Below are 26966 nucleotides of genomic sequence, written 5' to 3' on the forward strand. Positions count from 1 at the left end.
CTTGAGGCCGTTGGTCACACTGTGTCTGCTGAGTGTGAAGGACACTTGTTCTCAGCTTCCTTTCTCTCCAGTCTGGGATTCCAGTCCATACAACAGCACCACCCGCATTTAGGGTGGGCCTTCCAAACTCAATTAATCTAATCTGGATAAATTCCTCACAGATATGTTCCGAGACTTATTTCCATGGTAATTCAAAAATCATCAAGCTGACGATCAAGATTAACCATCATAGATGGATCCAATAACATAGAGATATCTTCCAATACCACCCGGTTTCTGGGATTAGACTTTAAGAATGTTTTCTTTTTATTCTCTTCAATCTAGACTCTCAGTTCCTATTGTCTCTGAATTACAGGACCTCACTCCATTGAGATTACTCAGAGGCTTAATAGGATTCTCTCACATCAGTGTCTTCAGGACACTGGACTTATAATAACCCCAGGCACAAGGACCCTCTCCAGTTACTGCAAGGATATCAATTTAATTACAAAGACCCCAGACACAAAACAGTTCAGGGACTTCTTGGGAAAGCTTCTTCAGAAACTTTTCACTGAGCTTCCTAAAACAGACATTTACTTCTGCACCAGCATTGGATTTCCTTGATCTTCCTAAACCCTTCTCTCTGTGTGTACATCAGTGACAGTGATTAGCACTGAGAGTTCTAACCCAAAGTTTGGGACCCTCTCAGAACTGGATTGATTATCTTTCCAGGGTGGTATGGGCGGCACCCTTGACTCAAGGCACAGAGAGTTGTGACCCTTTTGGTTAGGGATGCATCTAAGTTAAGTATGAGAAAGAAATATTAGACTATAGAACTTGGCCAGACTTTAATTTCTGCTACCTTATTGCCAGAGCCTAGCCCAGTGGCCTTTCTACAGCATTCCTGTGTGGAGACAGTTGGCCTGCAGTAGTAGACCAGATCTACAAGATTCCACACTTTCTCAATCACAGATTACCTAGTTCACAGATGGTGGTAGTTTATGGAATCAGGACATAGACTTTAGGGTATGTGACAGTGAGCTTTACAGAGGTCATTCATAGATTCTGGGTTCTTCTGGATAATCCTATGTCAGCCCTCAAAGCAGAACTTATTGTTCTCAATAGGACTCTCCATCTGGAGGCAGGAATGAAACTTAACATTCACACAGATTCAGTCTATGCTTTTCTGAGCAGCCATCTGGAGATACAAGGGCCTGCTTACTGCCCATAATATTCAAATTAAACTTGCTTCTGAGATTCTGACTCCATTAGAAGCTACCAACACCAATAACCATTACAGATTGAACAGACCATCAAATACTATTCTAATATCTTTCAGAGGAACAACTGGACAGATCATCAGGCCACACAAGGAACTTGGCTTCCACTCCAGGCTTAATTCTCAGTCCCCTGCCTATGTCTACAATATACCCCAGGAAACTCAAAAGGATTCAGATGAGGGCTTCATAAGTGACTCAGAGGGATGGTTCCAAACTCCAGAAAACAAGCTGTTTTTTGTTCCCTAGATCCTTTCAATGAAAGATTCTTAATAATTTTTGTCAAGCCACATGTCTGAGGACCAAAGCCCTCCAAACTCTACAGAGTCACTCTTCATGGCCACAAAAATTCTTCAGATTTTGTGGTTCATTTCCAAAATGTATCCTACCCATTGTCTTGCCAATCTTGAGGTGCCCTTCATAACCACTTCCCTTCTATAGTCCATCCAGCATAGGACAACTATGCCGGGGGAAGATAAACAAATAGATTTTACTCCATATCCCTATGTAAGGGACTCCAAATACTTGCTAGTTCTAGTAGACTTTCACTAGGTGACTAAGAGAATTCCCTACGAAAATAGAAAGGGCCTCAGAGGTAATCACTGTTTTATAGAACATGCCACTCCCTGCTTTGTGCTTCTCTAGTCCCTAAAGTTTAAAAATGGCCAGGCTTTCATTTTCCAATGTCACTCAAGGAGTAAGTGAAGCTCTTAAAATTACATATTACCTCTATGCTACCTGACACCTTCAATCTTCTGAAAAAAATTAAAGGGTCTAATCTAACTCATTAAGCAAACACACCCACTTTCCTCCCAACTGCACTTTCAGATCCTGAATGCTCCTTAGTCTAGAAACCCTTTGTGGTAGGTCCTTTCTTTAGCAATCCTCTTGCTAGACGGAGACGCTTGTTACCTGTATCTGTATGTTATATCACTGGGACAGCTTATCAAAGCCATTACTGGCTACCAAGATAAGTACAGCCACAAATGCAACCTCATCATTTTGAGAGCACCCCAAAAACTCAGGACTGAACTATCTTAAAATTCACTCACAGAATAATACACCATTTGAAGCTACTGGGGACCACAACTTTCAAGTCCTACTTACCTCTCCAACTAAAGTCAAATTAAAGGCCTATCCTTATAAGTTCATACCAAGAGTAAAGACTGTTCCACCTCCAAAAACTCAAATGGCCTATTCCTGTAAGGATTTTGGAGATCTATCTTCTTTCCTAGTGAGACCCACATGAAAGTCAACCTCAAAAGTCCTCATATTCTATTACAGTCTTAACAATGATTAAAAGTCTGAGGTTTAAAGCCTCTGAGACTCATAGCAGTCTCTTAACTGTAGCCCCTTATAGAATCAAACTCAAAAGGCAGATCACATACTTCCAACACATAAGGGCACAGGATATACATTACTGTTCTAAAAGGGAGGAAAAGGAGCATAGTGAGGAAATACTGAACCAAAGAAAGACTGGAAACCATCAGGGCAAACTCCAAAGTCTCCATGTCTGATGTCAAAATGCTCTTCAGATCTCCAACTCCTTTCAGCTTTGTTGACTACAATATACTTCTCTTTCTTGGGCTGATTCCACTCCCTGTTAGCAGCTCTCCTCGGCAGTATCCAGTGGCTCTGGCATCTCCAACATCTTGGGGTCTCCAAAGGCAATCCAGGCTTCAACTTCACAGCTTCATGAAATGGCCTCTCTAGGCCTCCGTTCAGAGACACCCATGACACTTGTCTGGACTCAGTAACTTTCCTTATCTGCAGAGGAAGATCCACAACCCCTTCCTTGTATTCTTGATTCTAAAGCCAGAACCAGGTGGCTGAAGCTGCCAAGTTCTGCTGTTTGATGGGGCTGGAACTTGACTCCCTTCTTCAATTACATTTGAATCAAGTTTCTGCTGTTGATGGTGTCCTTCACTGCTTAAGCTTTTCTTTAATTCCCTCTCACAAGTTGGAAGCTTAGCTGGGTGGGGTCTCATCTTTAGGTCACCAATCTTCTTATTCCATTTAGCATCAGGATTTTCTTTAAACTTTTAATCTCCTTGAACACTGGGCTTAGTTCCATTGTACTTCCTGGTGCAACTCTTTTCTCAAACAGTACATTTCGCATTTCTCTTTGTTCAGCTTTCTCCTTTTCAATATAGATGTACATAAGAATGATTATTAATAACCATATGACATAGTCAATACTAGGCTGTCTTGAAATCTCCTCTGCAAACATCATTAATCAAAAAACTCTTCAATTTGGCCTCAGGCAGATTTTTAGGACAAGGGCAAAAAGCAGACACAGTCTTTGCCAAGATATCACAAGAATAGTCTCTAGGCCATCTACTAATATTCTTTTCCTCTGGAACTTCTTGAGCTGGACCCTCATAGTTCAAATCACCCACAGCACTGTGTTCCATGATCCTGCTAGGAGGGCCCATTAAGCACCACTTAAAGTGTCCATCCCCTTTTCTAGTCCAAAGTCCCAAAGTCTTCCATACAAACAGCATGGTCAGGCCTATCATAGCAATAGTCCAGTTCCTGGTATCATCTTCTGTCCTAGTTAGTGTTTCTATTGCTGTAATGAAACATCACAACCAAAGGCAACTTGGGGAGAAAAGTGTCTACTTGGCTTAAACTTCCACATCACTATTCATTATCAAAGGAAGTCAGGATAGGAATTCAAACAGGACAGGATCCTGGAGGTAAAAACTGTTACAGAAGCCGTGGTGGAATGCTGTTTACTAGCTTGCTCCTTATGGCTTGTTTAGCCTGCTTTCTTATAGAAACCAGGACCACCAGCTCAGGGGTAGCACCACCCACAATGGGCTGGGCCCTCCCCCATCAATCACTAATTAAGAAAATGCAAGCTAGGTTTGCCTACATCCCAATCTCATGAAGGCATCTTCTCAATTGAGGTTCCCTCCACTCTGATGATGCTACTTGTATCGAGTTGGCATAAAACTAGCCAGCATACCTTGAGTCTCAGAATTAACTTTGTGGACTTTTAAACGATATTGACACTGGATGACTATGGAGACTTTTGAAGTTGGACGAAATACATTTTATATTATCATGTGACCACAAGACTATGGGAGTCAGGAAGTGGGATGTGCTGGTTTGAAAGAGACTGCTCCCCAATAGGCTCATATGTCTGAATATTTGCTTCCCAATTTATAAAACTGTTTGCTAAGGATTAGGAGATGTGCCTTTGTTGAAGGAGGTGTGCCACTAACAGCAGACTTTGAGGTTTCAAAAGACCTGGGCTCTTTTTCTCTCTCTGCATCCTCCTTATGGATCAAGAGGTTAGCTCTCAGATGTTCCTTCTTCTGTGCCTTTCCTCTGCTATCATGGAATCTACTTTACTGAAACCATAAGCCCAATTAAATTGTTTACTTTAGAAGTTTCCTTGGCAACGATGTGTCACAGCAATTGGAAATAATCTTGTAGCATGATTGGTATTTTTTAGATTATAGATCATTACGTTCCAGATAGTACCGTCTCAGAAACGGCAACTGCTACTGTCAATGTCAGCACCTTCCTCCTGCCACCAAGAACCTCTCGACCTTCAAGTGATGTCACAAGCTGGCTTTTAATCTCCTATAATAACTACTCCCTCCCCGCTCTAAAATGTCATTCAGTCCTTTTATGCTGCATGATCATCAATCCTGACAAATCACCAATGTAAAGAAGGGCCCTATGGTTGCCCCACTCAGCTCTAAAGCAGCTACAGAATAAAGACACTTCTATTCTCTGTTAATGACTTGACTTTGTGGATTTGTCAAGGGGAAATGAGGCAAAAGGGATAAAATAGGACCTAGACTATTTAGAGCCTGATTCCAGTGATTTGGGATGTCTTATATAAACATTTAGAGCCTAGTTCCTAATGAACTATGGCACTTTATCCCAGATGACCAGTCTCAAAAAGGACAATTGATGCTGTAAAACTTACTGCTTGACAAGATAATGAGAAGCCTGTTTAGCTCTCCAGATATAGAATTCACACAAATGACACACAAGACAAGACCAAGTAACTTCCTTTAGCTGTTAGAAAAAAAAATCCCATCCCTTTCAAGTTGAGTCTTTACAAATTTGTCTGTTGCATCTCTGTCTTGAAGAGCATTTTGTTCAATAAATATTTTTATATATATCTTCTTTGTAAATCCTTATGGTCTCACCCTTTAAGCTTGTTAACCATCATTCCAAGCACATTATGTAAAGTGTGATTCCTATCACAAACTAAACACTCAATAAATGATATCAATAATATTACCATTATTGCTATTTTACATTATTATCTGCATTAAAAGTTAGGGAGGATAACATTTTGAGATGCTACAATTGTGGCTTCCTTTATAAATTTACGTCATTTTTCATGTAATGCAAACTGTACTTGATCACTTCCTGAGTTTCATTAAGCCAGCTAATGTTCCTCTCCTGTATGTACCAATGAAGAGACTAGTAGGTGAATCTCCACACTCTTGACCATGGTCATTTTGGTTCTTTTCCTTTATGTATGGGCAGAGCTTGTGAACGTGATGGGCTGCACTTGGGAGGTTACGGCAGGAGGATCATCATGGGTTTTAAGTTTATGAGTTCCAGGCCAGCCTGGGCTAAGAGTGAGGCCTTGTGTAAATAAACAAAACACACACACACACACACACACAGAACAGAAGTGAGGAGGGAGAAAGGGTGGGAAGAAGGGAGGGAGAGAGAATAATATCTTTGCATGAGTCTGGCTTTAAAAGCAGTTAACATGTTAGAGTGTGTCAGAAAAGTATCTGGAAAAGATAGAAAAAAATTGCTACACCATGAAAGACTTGTGGAGGGGCTTCATGGAAGGACATAGAGGTGATTTTCAGATGACAACCAGCAACAAGACAGAGCCCTCAGCGGCACAATTACATGCAACTGGCCTTTCCATTACCTAAATGAACTTATAAAAGGGTTGTGTGCTATGGCTTGGATCTAAAGTGCTCCCCAAAGGATTATTTGTTGAAGCAGTAGTCAAAGATAGGGTCTTTGGGAGGTGATGGATCATGAGGGCTCTAGAACCCTCAATGGATTAGTACATTTGAGGATTCACAGCTTAATGGGTTTGTAGGAATTCTTTGCTTGAAAGTAACCCCCCCGCCCCCCCGCGCCCCCCCGGCAAATGGTCTGAACAATGACAGCTTTTTAAAGAACTTTTATAGACCACAGGATGATTTTGGGAGGAATTACTTATTTTTACTTTATGTGTATGAGTGTTTTTACTGCAAGTATGTATGTGTACCAAGTGAGTAGTGTCCATGGAGGCCAGGAAAGGCCATCAGATTCTCTGGAACTGAAGTTACAGATGGTTATGAGCTGCCATGTGAGTGCTGGGAACCAAACCTGGGTCCTCTGCTAGAGCACCAAGTGCTCTTAACCTCTGAGCCATCTCTCCAGCCTCCCAAGGTGCATATTCTGTGTGCAGTATGGGAGGTCAAACTCAGGACCTTTTATATATTAGACAACCCCCCTACCAAACTATATCTGCAGCCCTTCGAATGGCCTTCATATGGAAACCTGACATTCCTTCAGGCCAGACTCGGGTCATGCCTTCTGGGAGAATATTTCAGGGATGCTACTGTGATGTGCTCTTCTCAGAACACCACACTGGGACTTACTGTCTCAACTCATCCCACACTGGTGCTGAATACTTCTGTCACCTCCACATATTAGTGTCTGCTGGCTTTATTCACCATAAACTATCCATTTTCTCCGATTAGTATTTTTGTAAGTCTTTCTAGTACTATTTTCCATCAAACCTCCAGCTTCTGTCCTGTGCCTCCATTAATAGTTCAGTCCTACATCAATTCCATTATGAAGGTTGTTAAAAGGTAATTTCTATTCCATTCCTGCTTTAATAAATGACACTCTAATGTAAAAAGCTCCCTTCTCCACTATTTCTTTTCTATATATTTATCACTCATTCATCCATTTGTTCAGTATGGCTTTGAGGGTTCTTATTTTGCTTACTGGAGTATAATCTGCCAATTATTTGTTCCATAACTGGAACAAAATGCCTAAGGAAAAAAAACCTTAAAGGGAAAAGTTTATTTTTGTTGTGAGTTAGTACTTCAGTCCACTGGCCCCATTTCCTGCGGACTTGTGTTGAGGCACAGCAGCATGAAGTAAGTTCATTTGAACATACATGCTTACTTCATGTTGGCCTGGAAACTAGTGGATGTTGTTGTCAATTTGATTGTAATAAAAGCAATCTGAGTGTTAGTGTTAATATTCTGACCTGCCCCTTGGGGCTGCCCTGTGCCCTCTTCTTCCTCTCTCTTTCTCTCTACCCCCAGGAGGTGTGCACCCCTCAACACTCCCCTCTCTTCCTCTTTCTTTCTTCTATTATAATAAACCATTTCTGTGCAGATGCAGCATCTGGTTTGTGAATGTCCACCCAATGCCCCGCTGCCATGCTCATAAGGCAAGGGTCACCCGCCAGCCCACTGCTGCATCTGCTCAACATGCCAGCATGTTTCCCTGCACATGTAGGATACCCTTGGGGTCTTTTATGCATAATTCATAACAGTTAGGTCTCAGGGCATCCATATAACCAGAAATGAGCTCAAGCTAGACTGTAGAAGGATTTCTGGAGGTTAGGTAAAAAGCCACCCACTGTCCAGATGTCTACTATGGACTACCAAACCTTCTGTTATGTAAACCAGCCTTCCAAAATCCCTTTTTGATTCTGTTCCTCTAGGGATCACTGGCTAATAAAAAAAGAAAGCCAGCCCCCAAGGACCTATTTTCTTTAACTAGGCCCCACCTCCCAATAGTTCATTCCACTGAATTGAACAAAGGATTCGTCTAGTATAAGTCTAGAGGCATAATTCAATTGCCTCTGAATACTGCTACACTGGGGTCAAGCCTTCAGCACATGACCTTTGAGAGACATTTTCTTCTAAATAGTAGCATCTGCAAATAGCATTCTGTTTTGCTGCTAAAATTGTTTCAGATTTGGCTAGTAGAAGTCCCTTTTGAGTTGTTTCCCAGGCCCTTTGATGTCAAATGGATCGTTCTGTTTCTTATGCTGCAAAACATCCCAGCATTACTATGCACCTTCACTTTTCCAGCCCTGAACTCAACTATCCATCAGAGTCCTGGGTCTTTTTGCTGGAAAACAGTAGTTGCTAAACTCTGGAACCTGGCTGTGTTCATTAGTACTAAGGTATCATTGCTTCTAGACATTCTCAGCAGACAGAATGAGGAAATACATTTTTTTATAGGCACACACACCTATCTACCTGTGCTTCCAAGTACATACATACAACCGTTTTTATGTCTGTACATACATATCAAAACCAGGATTATACTAATACCTTCATTCCTCATCCAATAGTCCATGGTTCTTTCTAAGCATCCTTCTTTCTATGTTGGTAAACATCTCACCAGCAATGAGTCTGGCCTTCACCATGCTAAGTATTGTAAGAATATAATAGTAGAATCTGGCCCAGACTGCTATTCAAGCCATCTCCAGCAACCTTCCTCTTCTCACAGATACAGACAGGCACCATCTTGAGAACACTGCTTGTGACTCTCTAGCGCACAGACTTCCTGGTACCAAGATTTCTCACCTGGGGAGGTAAGTTTACATCAAAGGGGAGCTGGTGGCCACACACCCAGATCCTGCCCCCTGCCTTGCTGTAGACTCCTGCTACTAAACGTGAAGAACCCCTGGAAAGAAGCTGTATCTGCAGGGACTGAAGGACTAATTAGAATTTCAGTCCTGTGGAGAGATCAGAAAGTTTCCGGTCCAGAGTGGCGACCAGGGTGCAAGAGAATGCCCAGTTCAGAGTCGAGGGGGGGGGGGGGGTTTGTAATTGAGAGTAGGGAGGGGGTAAGAGCATGGCTTCTCCAGACCCAGAAACTTGTTTTTCTGGATAAACAGCTTTTCAAAACTGTGAGGGGGAAGATAAGTCAAATTGACTGTTTTTGTAACCTCTGGATTCCAGGGTGTGTAGGGGTAGCCACATTAAACTTCCTAGAGCTTTGGGCCTGTGTTAGGGTGCTGGTTTTGGAGGAGGGGTATTCCTTTAGGATTCCTTGGAGCTGGAGTTACAGGCTGTTGCACGCTGTCTAATATGGATGGTGGGAACCAAACTCATCCTCTGGAAGAGCAACAAGCACTCTTAACCACTGAGCCATCTCTCCATCCCGGGGTATCACTTATTTTGATATTATTAAAACTTAGCAGCATCAAGAGCAATACTTTGTTATGTAGGGGAAATGGGTTGCCATTTGCTATGTGGCAAACAAAATAAAGTGAAAAGAGAAAAAGAAAATATCTCACCTAGTGTGGTGGTTTGAATAAGAATGGCCCCCATAGTCTCCTAGATTTGAATCCTTAGTGTAGCATGAATCTTAGAGTCTTATTAATAAAATCAAACTTGAGGTCAGTTATTGGGGTGAACTCTGGAAGATCAGAGAAGCAGAACAAGCCACAGCCACCTCACCTTGCCAATTCCTCAGCTGATTCTGTTTCCTCAGATTGGATGCCTCTGAGTCCTCATCCAGAATGAATCTCAGCTGAACTGCTGCTAGAAGTCTGAAAGCTTAACCAGTCAAATGCTTAACCAGCCAAATGCTTCTAGTTTCTGGTCCTCACACCTTATATACCTTTCTGCTTTCTACCACCACTCCCTGGGATTAAAGGCTCGCTTTCTGGGATTAAAGGTGTGAGTCACCATGCTTGGCTGTATCCTTGAACACATGCATTTCTGCCTCTGGAGTGCTAGGATTAAAGGCGTGTGCTACCACTGCCTATCCTCATGTTTAATATGTGGCTGTTCCATCTCTGACTCCAGATAAGTTTATTAGGGTGCACAATATTTTGGGGAACACAATACCACCACACCTTGGTCACCAGGGATTGGCACTATTTGAAAGGATTAGGAGGTGGGCTTTGCTGGAGGAAGTGTGTCACTGGGGGTAGGTTTCAAAAAGCCCATTACAAGTCCAGAGTCGCTGTATTCCTGCTGCATGCAGATCCAGATGTAGAGCTCTCAGCTACTTCTCCAGCACCATATCTGCCTGTGTGCTGCCATGGCCCCCAACATGATGATAATGTACTAAACCTCTGAAACTGTAAGCCAGCTCAAATTAAATGCTTTCATTTGTAAGAGTTCTTGTAGTGGTCAAGGTGTCTCTTCACAGAAAGAGAACTCTAAGACACCTTGCTTGGTTTATTGCCCTTTGCCCAGCAGACCTTTGTCACCTCTAGAACACGGCATGCCTCTGAAATGCTATAATACATATCCACACATACGCAGGGGAAAGTTTTTCACAGATGACTTTGCATTTGTCTATTCATTCAGTACCTATCACATAAATCGAGGCATTTTTCAAATACATTGGTGAATCAAAAACATTAGTTTACAGAAAAGTGTTTTGTTTTTTTTTAAATTTTCGGTAGGCTTCAGATACTATCTGATGACATTGGTAGTTTTTGTGTTGGTGGAGGCTTGTGGTTTGTTAATACATTCCAGAAAGGTTTTTACCTGAATCACAAGGATGTTAGATCAGACACAAGAGATGGGCAATGATCGGCTACTGAGGTAAGAAATATAGCCCAAGATAACTTGGCTTTGGATCTGCAACATTCCACAATTGTAGCTGTAATTCATCCTTCTGGAAATTTTTCTTAAAAATTATGCTTATGTGTGTCTGTGCACATGAGTATTAAGTGCTTGCTGAGGCCAGAGGTGTTAGATCCCATGGAGCTGGAGATCAGGTGTGGATGCTGCCAATCAAACTCAGGTCTTCTGTAAGAGCACTGCACACTCTTACCTGCTTGGCCATCTCTCCAGCTCTTCAGCAAACTTTAACGTAGTTTTTTTTTTTTTTTTTCTTCTGAAAGCTTCACAGATGATCCCTAAGAGCTTGCCCTTAAAGGGTGATGGGGGGGGGGCGGGGGCGGGGAGGTGAGAAAAATACAACTTTGACTCTGGTTATTTTTTTTTGGGGGGGGGGGTTGTTTGTTTGGTTTATTTGTTGTTTTTAAATCTTCAGGACAACTGTGTTTTCCTAAGCTCACTGGGGCCAGGGTTTGGGAAATCAGACCTGGGGAGTACTAGACACAGAGGCGCCACCACACTGTAAGTCCACAGGGCGAATTTTATTGCAGCAGGCACCAAGTTCTCATTCCACACATGGAGGCCCAGGAACCATTCTCCTACCCTAGGCACCTGTAAGTTCAAGTTCTCTGCCAAGGAGCCAGGAGTGGCAAGGGGTTGGCTGGCTAGAGCCTGCACCCACCTGAAGCCTGAGGAATCACCCAGTACTCCGCTAAGGACCCAACTCCGCCTGCTAGCTTCCCAGCTCGCTGGGAACACTGCATCCTTTACCCATCCGCGAGAGCCCTTCCAGAGGCCAAGCCCCGAGCTCGGAGCCGGGTGCAGACCTCGCTCGCGCGCGCGCGCTCAGCCCACCCTCCCGGAGCGCAGAGGGAACCTCTCCACAGGTTAGGGGGCGGGGCCGGCCTGGCGTGATGGCGTCGCCAGCGGCCCACTCGGGACGAGGATCCGCAGCGCCAGCTGTCTTCGCAAGGACACTAAAGCGAGGGCGGGGCCGGCCACGCGATGACACCACGCACCGTTCATTCGCTGCCCGCGGTTCTTTGCCCAGGGCCCTGGCGAGTGGGCGGGATCGGGGCGTGTCCTACCGCGCCCCGCCCCGTACTCTCGCTGTACAAACTTGTCTCTGGACGATTGATCCTGGCAACGACGCGTCCGACGCACCGTGATGACGTCGCCAAAGGCGAGCTCAGCCTGGGCAAGACCCCGCCCCCGAGACGACGCCGGTGGAGGCGGGCCCTGCGCGCCGTGATGACGCCGCGGCCCGCCCGTTTGAGGAGTGGAGCGGTGGCGCCCGCCGTCCCCCTCAGAGGGGCGCTGGCGCGCGGGGTGGAGCGCCCTGTTATCTGTGGGATTCCGCGTTCGCCTCAGCGGGAAGGAGCGAGCTGCGCGGCTGGCGATGAGCGGCACGGGGGACGAGGGCCCGGAGGTCGGTGCCGGCCCGGCCGGGGGCCGCGCTGAGCCCGAGGCCCCGGGCAGCGCGCTGAGTGTGGACCTGCCGGGGCTGCTGGGGCAGCTGGCGCGCAGCTTCGCGCTGCTGCTGCCGGTGTACGCCCTCGGCTACCTGGGCATGAGCTTCAGTTGGGTGCTGCTGGCGCTGGCGCTCCTCGCCTGTTGCCGCCGGAGCCGCGTCCTCAAGGCCAGCCGCCTGTTCCGCGCGCTGGCGCTGCTGGAGGACGAGGAGCGAGCCGTGCGCCTGGGGGTGCACGCCTGCGATCTGCCCGCCTGGGTGAGTCTGGACCGCACCACCCTCCCCCTCCTCCTCCTCAGTGACAGAGGGTGGGGACTCAGGCTTCAGCCCAAGTGAGGTGTCCGCACCGCTTGTCCCAAAGCTCGGCCCGATCCGGGGTCCGCACAGCCTGGACCCGGACCAGGTCAGGTGTGTGATCACACTGCTGTCTGCCTGCTCCCCTGCTGTCCGCGCCCCTGTCGGCGTTCTCCGCCCACCTGCTTTCCCCGGGGGTCCTGACCGCGGGGGCCTAGCCCGGCCCTGAGCGAAGGCCTGCGTCTGGATCCCACTCGCTGTCAGCGCACCCACCTACCCCGCCCAAGTCAGGTGTCTTCGCTGATGTCCCCACCCTCATCCAGGGCGAGGTGTCCTGGTCATCTGTTCCGAGAGTGTCCGCTCTCCGTCCTCTTCCAGGCTCCCCCCCCCACCACCACCCGTCGCTAGCAAAAGTGTGCAGGTAGTGAATACTTCCTAACTTGGCGATATTGGCCATTGCCGGTTGCGGGGCCTTTTCCTCCCCGCACGCCGGCAGTGACTACTGCCCTGAAGCGTACCTTCATGGGCGGTGAGCGATGGTATCTGCTGTCCCGAGCTGAGCGATTCTGAAAATCGTTTCCAGCGCGGCGCTGCAGGCCTGGAAACGTCCAGATTCTCTTTTCTGATTTAAAAAGTAGTGACAACCAATGTGTGAAGAAGTTAATCCTAAACTCAAGAAGACTCATTCATTTCTTAGTTGTGCCTGACACGGTGGAAGTGTTCCTGGAAAGCTTATATTAGAATGATTTGAAATCTTTGTTTCATTTTTAAAAATACCAGATGTAAGACTAAGCACTTTTATATGATCATTCTAGATCCAGTGTGAACGTATGTAATGGACGTTTTGTTTTTTCTTTTTCCTTTTTTTTGTTTTTGTTTTTGTTTTGTTTTGTTTTGTTTTGTTTTTTTCGCTTTTCGGGACAGGATTTCTCTGTGTAGCTTTGTGCCTTTCCTGGAACGTAGTGACGTTTTGAAAGAGTGAACAGTAATGATGTTACAGGTTTTTCCTAAAGTAGCTTTCTACTTACTTATTGAGTATTTGAACCTGTTGGAGCTGGCTTTATCTTTTTCTCCTCACTGTCTTTCTTAGCAAGGAGTTAGTGTCACGGTTTCAGATAGACGGAAATAGTGCATATTTTAAGATAAATGATGCACACATTAGGTGTGATGTAAACATCTATGTGGAAATAGACAGTGGTGAGTTTTAGAAGGGAGAAAAAGGAGGTTTTAGTGGAGAAACAGCTTGGAGAATGTTCCCTTTTTCCAGCTAGGAGACACTTGAGAAATGAGCCATGGAATATATGGTACAAATAACCCAAAATAAAAATTAAAAAGTAGGTGTTCCCAAAATCAAGAGGAACATAACAGGTAGCACTTTATGATGACAAATAGCAATAGGAGTAAGAACTGTAATAGTGGGGTACTCTGAGAATTCAAAATTCTTCCGATACATGGTGAATAGGTAGGACAGTAGTGTTTTGGAAAATGAAAGTGACTGGTATGGTACAATGTTTAGCCAGCAGTAAAGGAGTGTATAAAAAAACAGGAAGTTAGAATGACCAAGGTGAGAAAAAACAAGAAATGGTGTACTTTGGAATGCTGTAGTGGTGTCATATCTCTGCTACACTGAATTAAATGCTGTCAGAAAGCTTGTAAAAAACCGTAGTAGTTAAATGACCAAACAGCAGCACAAATATGACTGAAATCTTCAGGAGCAGGGTGGTGCCGACTTTCAGAAATACTTGATTACTGAGCAACTGACATAAACTAGCTTTTAAAACATGTTTGCAAAATGCAAATATTTTCACAAAGGAAATACAATACAGTTGCTGCCATAATGAACTAAATTCTTAAAAGGATAAAAAAGTAATTGGCCAGTTTTTTTTCAATTGGTTTTTCTTTGCAGTGTTGGAGTCAGACTTAAGGCTTCCAGCATGATAGTAGTCTACCACTAAACTACACAGACAACCCCCCTGCATATTTTTTTGTTTTGTTTTGTTTTTATTTGGTTGTTTGGAGACAAGGTCTTGCTTTTTGGCCAAGATTGGTCATCCTGTCTCAGCCATGGTGGTGGGATATTAGGTATGTGCTAAAAGCTTATCTGGTTCCCGGGGTTTCTGGATAATGGGGTGATACTTTGTCTTGAACAAGATGTACATATCAAGGACTGTACAAGTGTCATTGATGACTATGATTCATAGTGGAGTGGAAACATGAGCTAGTATGCTATCAACATCCTATTCTCATTGTTAGATAAATTCACCTGTTGTTGCCTTTTTTTTTAAAAAACTCTTTACTCTTTTGGCTCTTCGCTCTTTGGCTCTTTTGGGGGCCCACCACCCAGCTCCCAAATAATTCACACATGGAGGCTTACTCTTAATTATAAATGCCCGGCCTTAGCCTGGCTTGTTGCTAGCCAGCTTTTCTTAACTTTAAATTATCCCTGTCTACCTTTTGCCTCTGGGCTTTCACCTTTGTCTTACTTCTGTAATTTTACTTTCATGCTTACTTTGTGGCTGACTGTGTGACTGGCCCCTGACATCCTCCTCTCCTTGTTCTCTTTCTTCTTTTCCTCCCAGATTTCTCCTATTTATTCTGCCTGCCAGCCCCGCCTATCCTTTCTCCTGCCTCACTATTGGCTGTTCAGTTCTTTATTAGACCATCAGGTGTTTTAGACAGGCACAGTCACACAGCTTCACAGAGTTAAACAAATGCAATATAAAAGAATGCAACACATCTTTGCATCATTAAACAAATGTTGACAGCATAAACAAATGTAACACGTCTTAAAATAATATTCTACAACATTCACCCACAGCATTTTATTTAGCAGAATGAAAATTTAAGCTGGGCATAGGAATAGGGACAGTGCTACACTTGTATTTTTATTTGAAAACTCACAACTTGGTAAAGTGTGATTCTTTCCTGTTTTTCCTACTGCCAGTAAATACTGATGTTATGGCTGCAAGTATATAGAAACATCAACCTGTTATGTACAGTGTTGCTTAACTTGGTGAAAATTGTCCTTTAAGTACTCGAATATTTGGGAATTGAAATAGTCTATTTTTTAGATATGTTCTTCTGTACCATTGTGTACAACTTCAGAGGGAGACAACTTTCTTCCTAGTGTTCTTCTGGAAGTTTAGGTGAATGTAACTCTAGTCAACACAATACTTATAACCTAAGAACAAAATAAATTTAAAAATGCATGGTAGTCTCATGTAAAGAAAGAACAAATAATTGGCTTTCTTGGTACTTTCAGTAAGTTTCATGAGACTTGTATCAGATTGGTGTAGATTTTAGTTATTTTAATCTGAGTACTCCCTAGCGCCCTGAGGATGAGATGCAGGTGCTGATGAATTTCTTAACATTCACACCTGGTTATACCTAGTTAGTACAGGCTGTTCCAATTAGATTGCATTGCCATATGTGTTCTAAATGTTCCAATAACTTAGAACATAGTGTTCTGAGGGTTCTTACAATAATCAGTAAATACCTTGGTTGTTGTTTAACTACAATAATTTTAAATTTACCATGTATGTATCCATCAGCCTGCATGTTCAGGCTTCAGTTGTATTTGCATTTCAGATTAATATTATGCTTATTTTAATTTTAAAGACGGGACTTAGATCAAATATGAATACTTTATTTATAGATATGAGTAACATACTTTATGAAATATATCTATAAATATGGCCTATAGATTGGTTTGTGTACCTATAATTTTACGATGTACTGTGTGTGGCCTTTTGCATTTGGTTAACAGTTTATCAAAGCATCTCTCAATTTCCGTGATAATTCTGTCCCAGAGGAACTTTGTCATACTGTTATGATGCAATGTAAAAAATCGTCCTGTCTTCACAATTATATTCCTTCCAGGTATCCGTAACTGATGAACTAGTAGGTAGGCTGGTAATAGCCTCAGGTAGCATATGATTTGAAGGACCAGGGAAGGCTTCTTGGTAAGGGGAGTGGGTATAAGAATATATGAGTGTGGAATTGGATGTGAACAATAGTAGTCATAGCATGTTCTGTGAGACAGAAGCCCCAGAAGTCCAGGAGGGCAGTGGTGGAGAATAGTTAGAAGTTGTATTTCTGGGCCACCTTCTTTGGAGAGAACTCTGCTGAGATCTCTGTAGTAGTAGTTTCTCGTCAGCCACCCAGCTGGCAAATAATGACAGAGAGACTTATTAATTATGAAAGCTCAGCCTATAGCTTAGGCTTGTTCCTAACTAGTAACTATTGCTGTGATAAAACACCATGACCAAAAGCAGCTTGGGGAAGAAAAGGGTTTATTTCACTTACAGTTCCGTATAAAAGGGTTTATTTCACTTACAGTTCCTCATCAAAGCAGTAAGGGCAGGTACCTGAGGCAGGAGCTGATGCCATAGAGGAGTGCTGCTTACTAGTCTGTTTATCATGGCTTGCTCAGCCTGCTTACTTATAGAACCCAGGACCACCAACCCAGGAATGGCACCACCCACAATAGGCTGGGTTGTCTCCCATCAATCACTAATTAAGAAAATACCCAACAGCTGGATCTTATGGAAGCATTTTCTCAATTGAGGTTTCCTTTCAGTTAACTCTGGCTTGTGTCAAGTTGACATAAAACTAGCCAAACTTACCAAACTGTCTTAGTTACTTTTCAATTCCTGGGACAAAACACCATGATCAAGGCAGCTTACAGAAGAAAGATTTTAATGGGAGCTTATAGTTAGAGAGGGTGAGTCCGTGACCATCATGGTGGAGAGCATGTCAGCAGGCAGACAGGCATGGTACTGGGCAGTAGCTGGAAGCTTACATCCTGATCCACAAACTGGAAGCAGGGAAAGAGGGAGGGAGAGAGAGTGGGGGCTAACTCAGAATGGCATAGACTTTTGAAACCTCAAAGCCCACCCTCAGTGACACACTTCCTCCACCGCGGCCATACCTCCTACTTCTTCCCAGTTTCACCAAATGGGGACTAAGCATTCCAATATATCAGCCATTATCATTCAAACCATCACACTAACCTTATGAGAGATGTTCTGTGCTGTAAGTATGCTAGGTCCTAATGATACAAAAATGGATATGGCAAGGCCTTAAACTAGGAAATACTACCTGACAGAGCTTTAAAAAGTCATACTATGTGTTGGTATTTTTTTGTTTCCCTAGCCCTAGTTTATTCATGTATTTTTTTTCTTTTTTAAAAACAGACTGTTTAGCCCAGACGGGCCTCAAACTCATGATCATCCTGCCTCTGCCTCAGAATCAAAAGTGCTGTAATTACAGCCACTATGCCCAGTATGTTTTTTTTAATTGATGAAAACTGCATATATTTATAATGCACGATATGTTGCTTTCAAATGCATGTACATTTATCAGTGGCTAAATTGAGTTCCTTTACATATGTATTACTTCTCATCTTACCAAGTTTTTTTTTTTTTATATTGAGAAAATCTTTTAGCACTTTTCAAGAATTCATAGAATTGTTACTAACTGTAGTTACCATGGTCTACTATAGATCTCTTGAACTTATTCCTCCTAACTGAAATTTTATATCCTTTGATTAGTATTTCCCCTCAACTCCTTTGTGGTTTTCTCGGCTTGTGAAAGTTAAAAACAGCTGTGAAAATATTTAAGGTTTTATTTACTTTGTTTCCTTATTTGAGACTGGGTCTTATGTATACCAGGCTAGCATCAAATTCCCTGTGTAGCTGAGGATGCTTCTCCTCCCAGTTCTGGTATTACAGGTGTTTACCACCATGCTTGTTTATGTTGTTCTGGGGTTCAGACCCAGGACCTCACAGATCCTAGGCAAGCACTCTAGCAACTGAGTTACATTTCTAGCCTTAAAACGTTAATTAATTAAAAGTTAATCTTTAATTTAGGAAAAAAGTATTAAATATGTAGTGTAGTCCAGGAGCTTGAAAGATGATTCAGACAGTAAGAACACTTGTTGCTCTTTCAGAAGATCTGGGTTTGATGACCAGCAATCACATAGTGTCTCACAATTATCTGTAACTCCAGTTCCAGTGGATACTATGCCCCCTTCTGACCTCCTTAGGCATCAGGCATGCAAGAGATGCACATACATACATTCAGATAAAACACACATAAAATAAAAAATGAATAAATCTTAATAAATAGCAAAAATATAGTCCATAATATTCAACTATCCTTGATGGTAGTTGTCAGAACATTATAAATTAAATGAGGTTACTGTGTGTTTTTCTATTTGTGTTGACAAGTGTACTAATGATCATTTGGGAAAAATCTGATTTAGAACTTGAATTTTTCTGGGTCCTGAACTACTGATTTTTTTTTTTTTTAAGTAAGGTAGCCCTTTTATTTTAGTCTTAGTTGGCATTTGTACATTCACTAAGACAATAGCAATGCTCTTTAAATCAATCTGATTTAAAACAAAGTGTTTTAATTCCCTTTTTAAGATGACCTTACTTTGTAGCTCAGGCTGCCGGGAACTCACTGTGTAGCCCAAGTTGGCTTTGAACTCACAGCAGACCATGCACCTAAGTCTACCAAGTATTAGATTACAGATATTACCCAACATGCTTGCTCAGTTAAAACGAATATTTTCTTGATGAGAATTAAAAATCTAGGGTGTGTTGATGTTTACCAATCTGTGCAATTAGGTCAAATTTTATGCTATGTTATATGTCTTTCCTTGTGGATGCTTAGAGATGTTTTATTGGCACTCTTGTTTAGGATGCCTCTGAGCTTCTAGTTTAGCAGGTGAGAGTGTCAGTGCAAAGTAAAACATCTCTTACAGGTGTGTCTTGTGTGCCCTCAAGTCTTTTTGCACTGAGTGACTAAACTTCAGTACTAGTATGCCCCAGCAGTGCTGAAGTGAGACCAGGAGTACGGCAGCATTATTTATGCTTCTTTACATATTTATAACTGGGCTTGAAAGGTGGTGATTGCTCTTTAATCATGTAACATAAAAAAACAAGCAAAAACAAAAACAAAAACAAAAAAACAAATGTTCACTTGTATTTTTCTTTATTACGGATGCTAATGGATAATCAGGTATTTAAAAACATAATTTTTCTGATGTACCCTCATTCTAGAACATTTCAAGCTTTCAAGAAGAATAAACAAGGGGAAAAAAGAATCCTAATTAGTGATAAACATTTGTACATACAGATGCAGATATACAATTTTTAGTAGTAACAGTGATTGAACCCAGGGCCTTGCATATACCAGGCAAGTGCTCTACCATTAAGGTACATGCTGAGCCTTTTTAAAACTTTAATATTTTTTTCTTGAGCTAAGTTGCTGGCATTAAACTTGCTGTATAGCTCAAGCTAGCTTTGAACTTGTGATCGTCCTTCTGTCTATCTGGAACTATAGGTGTATGCTACTGTGTTTGGCTGGCATTTCTTAGTCTTGATATGTTTGGGTGTGCAATATGTGTATGCACATATAGTATTTATGACACAGAATAGCTCTTTTTCTAAAGTAAGTAAGAGATAGTTTACTTTGAACCACATATAAGTGACCATGGCTCAGAAACACATTCAGGTTGTCCTGAATGGCATGTTCCATTGTATACATGGTTATGTGAACTTTTTTCCACCAGCTCCCACCTTTTGAAGGGTTCTTAGGTGGAGGAGAGAGGAATGAGGAAATATCAGATAGAAAGAAAGACCTAGCCAATGATAAGAAAGACAGAAACACAGAATAGCTTTGGGAGGGCCTTGGTCAGTACCCAATAGCCACTAGCCACTTCGTTTATTGAAAAGGGCTTTTTATAACAATGCCAAGGGGAGGGGCAAAAGACCTCCTCTTGCAAGATCAAAGCACACCATACAACCAAGTATAGACCCTTCCAAACATCTGGTAAACATGCCTGTGACCAAATCATCTCCTTATGCAGCCCTGCTGGGTAAAGCAAGCTCAGATTCTCTGACCCTGAGTAAGTTGTCACTAGGAAGCCTCTGTGGGCTCCCATAGGCTCCCCTTAATAATATTAATCTCAAATGAGGGAACAGAGCTTAACTCCAATGCAGCTCTGAATCAGCTTTCCGCTAAGAGCTTGCAGATAGCTGGAAGTACCACAGCAATGTTCCTGCTTTCTATGGCTGCCACAGCTCTCAGTAAGGAATAGAGGATGATAAAGATAGAATGGCCTTTTTGAATGAATCTAAGATGACTACAGCAGTCTTAGCTGTGCCAAACCCTTTTTTAAATCAATAAGCTCCTGATAAAACCGCATCAAATAAATCAATGAACTCCTGATGCAACCACAACACATCTAAAGACTCCTTAGCATCACCATTAACATTAACAGGTTAACATCATAATTCTAACTTAAATAGTACTATATATAATTACAATTCTTACAAACTTACACCCAAAAGGAAATTCTCAATCGAACAATTTACACTTTACAAACTTTAGTAAACGTACAAAAGCATTTCTCAATAGACCTATTTACATTTCATAGACTTTAGCAAACATCCAAAAGCAATTTCTTAATAGAACTATACAAAACATAGGGTACATCAACACAAATTAACATTAATCCACTCAAGGGACAAGAAAATATTTTTTAAAAAATTAAAGAGACTGAGGAATATTAACTACCCCTTTTCTTTATAATTTTTTAAGCTACATCTTGAGCCTGGGTAGAAAAAAAACAAATTTCTCCATTTCTATACAAAACAGTTCCATAAACAGTTCCATTGCTGCATGAAACAGTTCATGAGTCACCATAGTTAATAGGTGCATAAGTGGAATCAAAATTGTCCCATTGCAATTGCACTACTCCTGTCCATCCCATTTTTAAAATCTGAAAAGTTCAAAAAGTCAGTTCTGATACCAATCTTAAAGTTCCACTGAATTCAATTCAGTTCAAACAAATTACAGAGGCACTTTCAGTTAGCTTTCTCCTAGGCGAAAACTGCTCCAGGGCAAAAGCTGCTAGCTGAGCTGGTGCAGAGTCCTCTCCAAGAAAGCATTCCTCCCAGCCAGCTTGAACCACAAAACTGTCTCTCAAAGGAGCCACACACTGGCCTGCTGCCAGCAAACAAAAACTGGGCGGCTTTTGGCTCCTAGCCCCATTCAGCTTTCACAGTCCCAATCTATCTGTGCCTCCCATAACAGGATCGTATGCCCAGGACCCTAGTGTCTTGAGGCCCTGAGGGTTCTCTTGCATCTTGCGCTGAATAACACAGAAAAGCTGTAGCATCTTCCTTAGGGTTCAGAGCTACAAAAAAATGTTTCCATAACATTTCAAAACTACATGTGTCTCTTGGGAGAACTTTGTGTAGTTTCAGTCATCTTTCTTCTGCTCTTACCTCTCCTCTGCTGTCTTCCTCTCTTGTTTTCCTTCCTTTCTTTCTTTCTCTCACTTCCAATGGGTTTTTCTTTGTTGTACCCGCCAATCTCCAGCTCCTGGCTGAGATGATCTTTCTGTTTCAGCCTCTAGAGAACCTAAGATTACAGTGTGGTCCACCATGCCTGACTTCTTAAGAGGCTACAAGTACAAGGATAAAAGCTGCCTATAGATTTCTAAAGTCTCACCTGAATTGATCCAAAGCATGATCAATTCAAATAGTGAAAAAATATCTGGGACATGGAGGCAAGGGTGTTTGTGGGCTGTTTGGGGGTGCTTCCAGTTTGAAGTACTAGTTGATTACTATATCTGTGCATTAATTGCTAACCTAAATGTCACCCCATTTTATAACTTAAAATTTTTTAACACCTGCTAATGAAGAACTAGTTTCCACCTTTGAAATTCACTTCACAAAGGGCTAGATTCCTTCAGACTCCATCTCTACTAGGATTGGCATAAGGACATTCATTTAAAGTGTTGAAAATTCCTTATAATGCCAACAGAGACTTAGTTATTCTTTTTTTTTTTTTTCCCAGAGCTAAGGACCGAACCCAGGGCCTTGCGCTTGCTAGGCAAGCGCTCTACCACTGAGCTAAATCCCCAACCCTGACTTAGTTATTCTTTTTGTTTTTTTGAGACTGAAACCCTATGTAACAGGGTAACAGCCCTGGCTGTCCTGGAACTAGCTCTGTGGACCAGGATGGCCTCGAACTCACAGAGATGTGCCACCACTGCCCGGCAACTTAGGGCATTCCCCTACTTCCCAGACTGGGTGTATTTGTGTAACAGCCCTGGCTGTCCTGGAACTCACTTGTAGACCAGGCTGGGCTCAAACCCACAGAGATCTGCCTGCCTCTGCCTCCTGAGTGCTGGGACTTAGGGCATTCTTATCCTCTCTGTTACATAGTGATAGCTTTTCTACCCTTGGAGTAAATAGTCTTAAATCAATGCATTTACAAAATACATCTAGTAAACAGGTTATAACAAAGTAATCAAAATAGTCAAAAGGCTGTTGGAGATAAAGAGGTGGGTAATTAATGGCTCCTAAGGAGAGTAAAGACACATGTAGATAATTTGGGTCCTCAATGTGCAATATTCCACATTCAGGAAGTTAGAATCAGCTAATCAGTCTGCAGGATCTTCAACACAAGTATGTCCTTTGTTTTTAAGAAGATGTCGTTTCACTCTATCTTCCTTTCTCTATTGGACATTATTTGTGGGCATTATCTTTATAATCTTAAGAAATATGACTGGTGATGTTGGAATATTGTCTGTCTTATGCAAATATTATCATCTGTTTAAGTGTTTAATAAAGACAATTGAAAAACAAGAGTATTAGGTATTATGTGGTCAGAGAAAACTAGGTTTTGAGTGATTTCATCTGCTCTTTTAAGTTACAGAAGAACACTTGAGTGAGTTAGAGCTGTACTTAGAGGCTATATGGACTTTTTTTTTTCTTTTTAGACAGTTTCTCTGTGTAACAGTCCTGACTGCTGGCAGTTCTGGAACTTATTTTGTAGAATAGGCTAGTCTCAAATTCACAGAAATCCACCTGCCTCTGCCTCCCAAGTGCTGGTATTTAAGGCATGTGCCACCATCACCTAGCTTATAAGGACTTGTAGATGGATTTTTCTTTGGGCCACCAGCTCACAAAAAAACTACACGGAGACTTATTATTAATTATGAAAGCTTGGCCTATAGCTTAGGCTTGTCCCACAAGTTTTTATAACTTAAATTAACTCATATCTTTTCATTTGTGTGTTGCCATGTGACACATGAATTTTTCCTCTCCTCCTACATGTCTTGCTCTCCCTGTATCTAGCTGCTGAGCCCTCCTTTCTTCCTCCCATAGCTCTCTGTCCCCAGAAGTCCCACCTAAGCTCTTCCTGCCTAGCTAATGGCCATTCAGCTCTTAATCCATTCACAGTGACACATCTTCACACAGTGTAAAGGACTAGTCTACAACATTTCCCCCTTTTGGTCTAAATAAAAAAAGAAAGGTTTTAACTCTAACATAATAAAAGTATAAACAATAAGATCAACTATCAGGTAAGAATTACATTCATAATGTTCAGTCCATTTGTATTTGGCATATTTGGAAAAAATACTCCATTATTTATTCTATCTTTATGAATCCAAAGCTCTACCTAATTTACTTTCTATTATAATTAAGGAAAACTATAACTACCTAGTCTTCAACTCCATCAAAGACCCCAGAAGGATATAATATTACCTGAGTAAACAGAAAGTATAGAGCAAATAACTTCAAAACCTATGAAATGACAGAGACATCAGGCTGCCTGGACAGTCATCCCAGGGTTCCTCTGTAACACTGGGGTATCCATCTTCAGCCTACAGGCCTACAACATCTGGCAGACTTTTCTATGAAGCAGGATTTCTGAAAGACTGCTCCTGTCCTGCCTTATCTTGGCAAAGTTCAGTCTTTTTCCTTTGTGACCTGCTTGTCCAGTTTGTATAGCATACTGTCAGCAGTCAAGGCAAAGGTTATTTCTTGCCCAAATGGCTAGCTTTGCCATAATGAAAGCAAACTCCATATACAGGTTTTTTGTTTTGTTTTATTTTGTTTTTTTGTTTGTTTGGGTTTTTTTTTTTTTTATGCCCATCATTTTCTGTGAAGTAAATTGGTGCTGCCAGGAATAGACATGTCTCACAGTCATGAAAAGCCCCATGTTAACAAAACATTTTAAATGCTGTATTCTGTAGGTCTTCAAAGTTTTTGAAGATTATCTATCTATCTAAAATATATCTGTTTAACTTTGAAAACATTGTAACATGAATTGCAAAACTGTCTTATTAATAAAAAACAAAAGCCGGAGCCAGATATTGGGGTGAATACTGAAAGATCAGAGAAGCAGAACAAGCCACAGCCAACCTCACCTCGACAATTCCTCAGCTGATCCTGTTTCCATGAATCCTCAGACTGAATGCCTCTGAGTTCTTACCCCTGAGGGTCTCAGTTGAACTGCGCCTAAAAGCCTCTAGTTCCTGGTTCTCACACCTTATATACCGTTCTCCACCCAGCCATGTCACTTCCTGGGATTAAAGGCATGTGTCCTTCCCAAGCAAAGACATGATATCTCAAGTGCTGGGATTAAAAGGTGTGTGCCACCATACCTGGCTCTGTTCCCATTGTGGCCTTGAATCTTGTGGGCTGCAAGAATATATCATAGAGATTCAGCTGCATGTTAAAGCTATACCTAGAAATTTCAAGGCATTTTTCTAGAGGAAGCCATTTATCAAGGAATATTTGGTGTTATTCAGTTTTTAATATTTCAGCTGTCTTCTGCTGTGAAATTCTTGTGGGCCCATATACTACTAGACCATATTGGCAAACAGCGTAAGTTTCTCAGATGCTGATCTACTAGGCAACTAACACCCCTGCAGAGCCTAGGAGACAGGCAGGACTGTAGATGCATAGCTTTGTTTTTTGTGCAAATAAAGCTCAGTCCTCCCTTCCCTAGACAGGAAAATGGCATTCCAGAGCAATTGACTCAGAACAAAGGAGGTTTTTGCATATCCAGGTGGAGTGAAGGGTGGGGCAAGATTCCTGACAAAGGCAGAGCTGTGTGGCCAGAGGAGAACAGAACAAAGAGAGCTTCTATAGATGGTAAGGCAGGATGGCTCAGGCTGAGGAGTGAGGAGCAAGGAAAAGTTTCTTGTAGATTGTAGGTGAATCAGGTCAGGAGAGGATTAGAGGAAGGAAAGATGGAGGACGAAGGAACAGGGGACAAAGATGAGATCAAAAGCATAAGAGCTTAGTTATTACTGGGGCTATGAGGGACAGACAAAGTAGGTTCAGAGAGGAACTGAGAGTCAGGATGGAGCTGAAGCTGTATAGATAGAATTTTGTCATAGATAAATAAAGTAACGGATATAGAGCATGGTGTACATAGATTCTTTTCCCTCGGATAACCCCATGCCAGAAGTAGTAGTAGAAGACACTTCCCCAGGACTCTGGGAGGAATGTTCTCAGGGCAGGCCCTTGGGGAAATTTTCATTATTTGAACTCACAGAGATCCAGACAGATCTCTGCCTCCCGAGTGATAGGATTAAAGGTGTGTGTGCCACCACTGTCTGGCTTCTATGTCTAATTTAGTGCCTGGTTCTGTCCTCTGATCCCCAGATAAGTTTTGTTTATTAGAACACAAATAAAATATCACCACAAAACATACCTAATATGACTGCAAGTTTGATTGTTATAGATGTTTAACTATTAAAAAAATATTAACCTATATTTTTTTTATTATCCTAAATAGCTTTCAAGGACTAAAACTTTACATTACATTTTTAAATGAGCTGTATAGGTACAATACCTTAAGCAAACATAGGAACAGATATACAGTGTAACAAAAATAACCTTAAATTTGTATCCATATACAAAAATCCATACCAATATAAAATATTTGAGACTAGTGGTTACTCAAAAGTAGACTCAAGAGTCTACCCTTTTATCTCATCATTTCTATATTATATCCCCCTTTTTCCCTTCAGAAAGAGATCTCTGAATCTAATCTCTTTTGTTTAGCTTTTTTCGTGACCTTGACCAGTAACAATTTGTAATCAACCCCTTAAACGATGACAAATGTTCATAACTCACCAAACAACCAAAAAATCACCTACCCCACCTCTTGGGAATGTGGATGTCATGTTCTCTAGACTGCTTCCTGTTATCTGGGGGTGATGACATCTTTTGGGGGGATCCTGAGAAAATTGAGATAATGGTCAAGTCCTGGAAAAACTAGCCATAATATTTGTTGTCCAGTTTCTGTGCTACGGGAAAGCACAAGGCTGATCTGAAGTCCTGGCTAAAGTAGTCTATGAGGCTGGCCCGTCTCAGCCAGCAGCCCTGAAGCAGTTCTGAATATAGAACTGTAACAGAGGCACTCTGAGAGACTGGATCACCTGGGCTACCCGTATTCATTGGTGTCTGGTCCCCTTACTCTGAAAACACACAAACTTTCAAAGGTAACATACATATCTGCTTTCAC

General features: G+C 42.0%; 1 protein-coding gene across 3 annotated transcripts in view; it reads left to right on the forward strand.

The window, feature by feature from the left end:
* The first annotated feature begins 12132 nt into the window (after positions 1-12132).
* The window catches only part of Esyt2 (extended synaptotagmin 2), a 96008-nt gene continuing 81174 nt past the window's right edge, over positions 12133-26966 (forward strand). For all 3 annotated transcript variants that reach the window (XM_059279842.1, XM_059279843.1, XM_059279844.1), the window contains exon 1: positions 12133-12584. In XM_059279842.1, the coding sequence (XP_059135825.1) occupies positions 12255-12584 (330 nt within the window). In that variant the 5' untranslated portion in view covers positions 12133-12254. The remainder of the gene's footprint in view (positions 12585-26966) is intronic.

This window comes from Peromyscus eremicus, chromosome 14 (assembly GCF_949786415.1).
Source record: "Peromyscus eremicus chromosome 14, PerEre_H2_v1, whole genome shotgun sequence".
Taxonomy (NCBI): Eukaryota; Metazoa; Chordata; class Mammalia; order Rodentia; family Cricetidae; genus Peromyscus; species Peromyscus eremicus.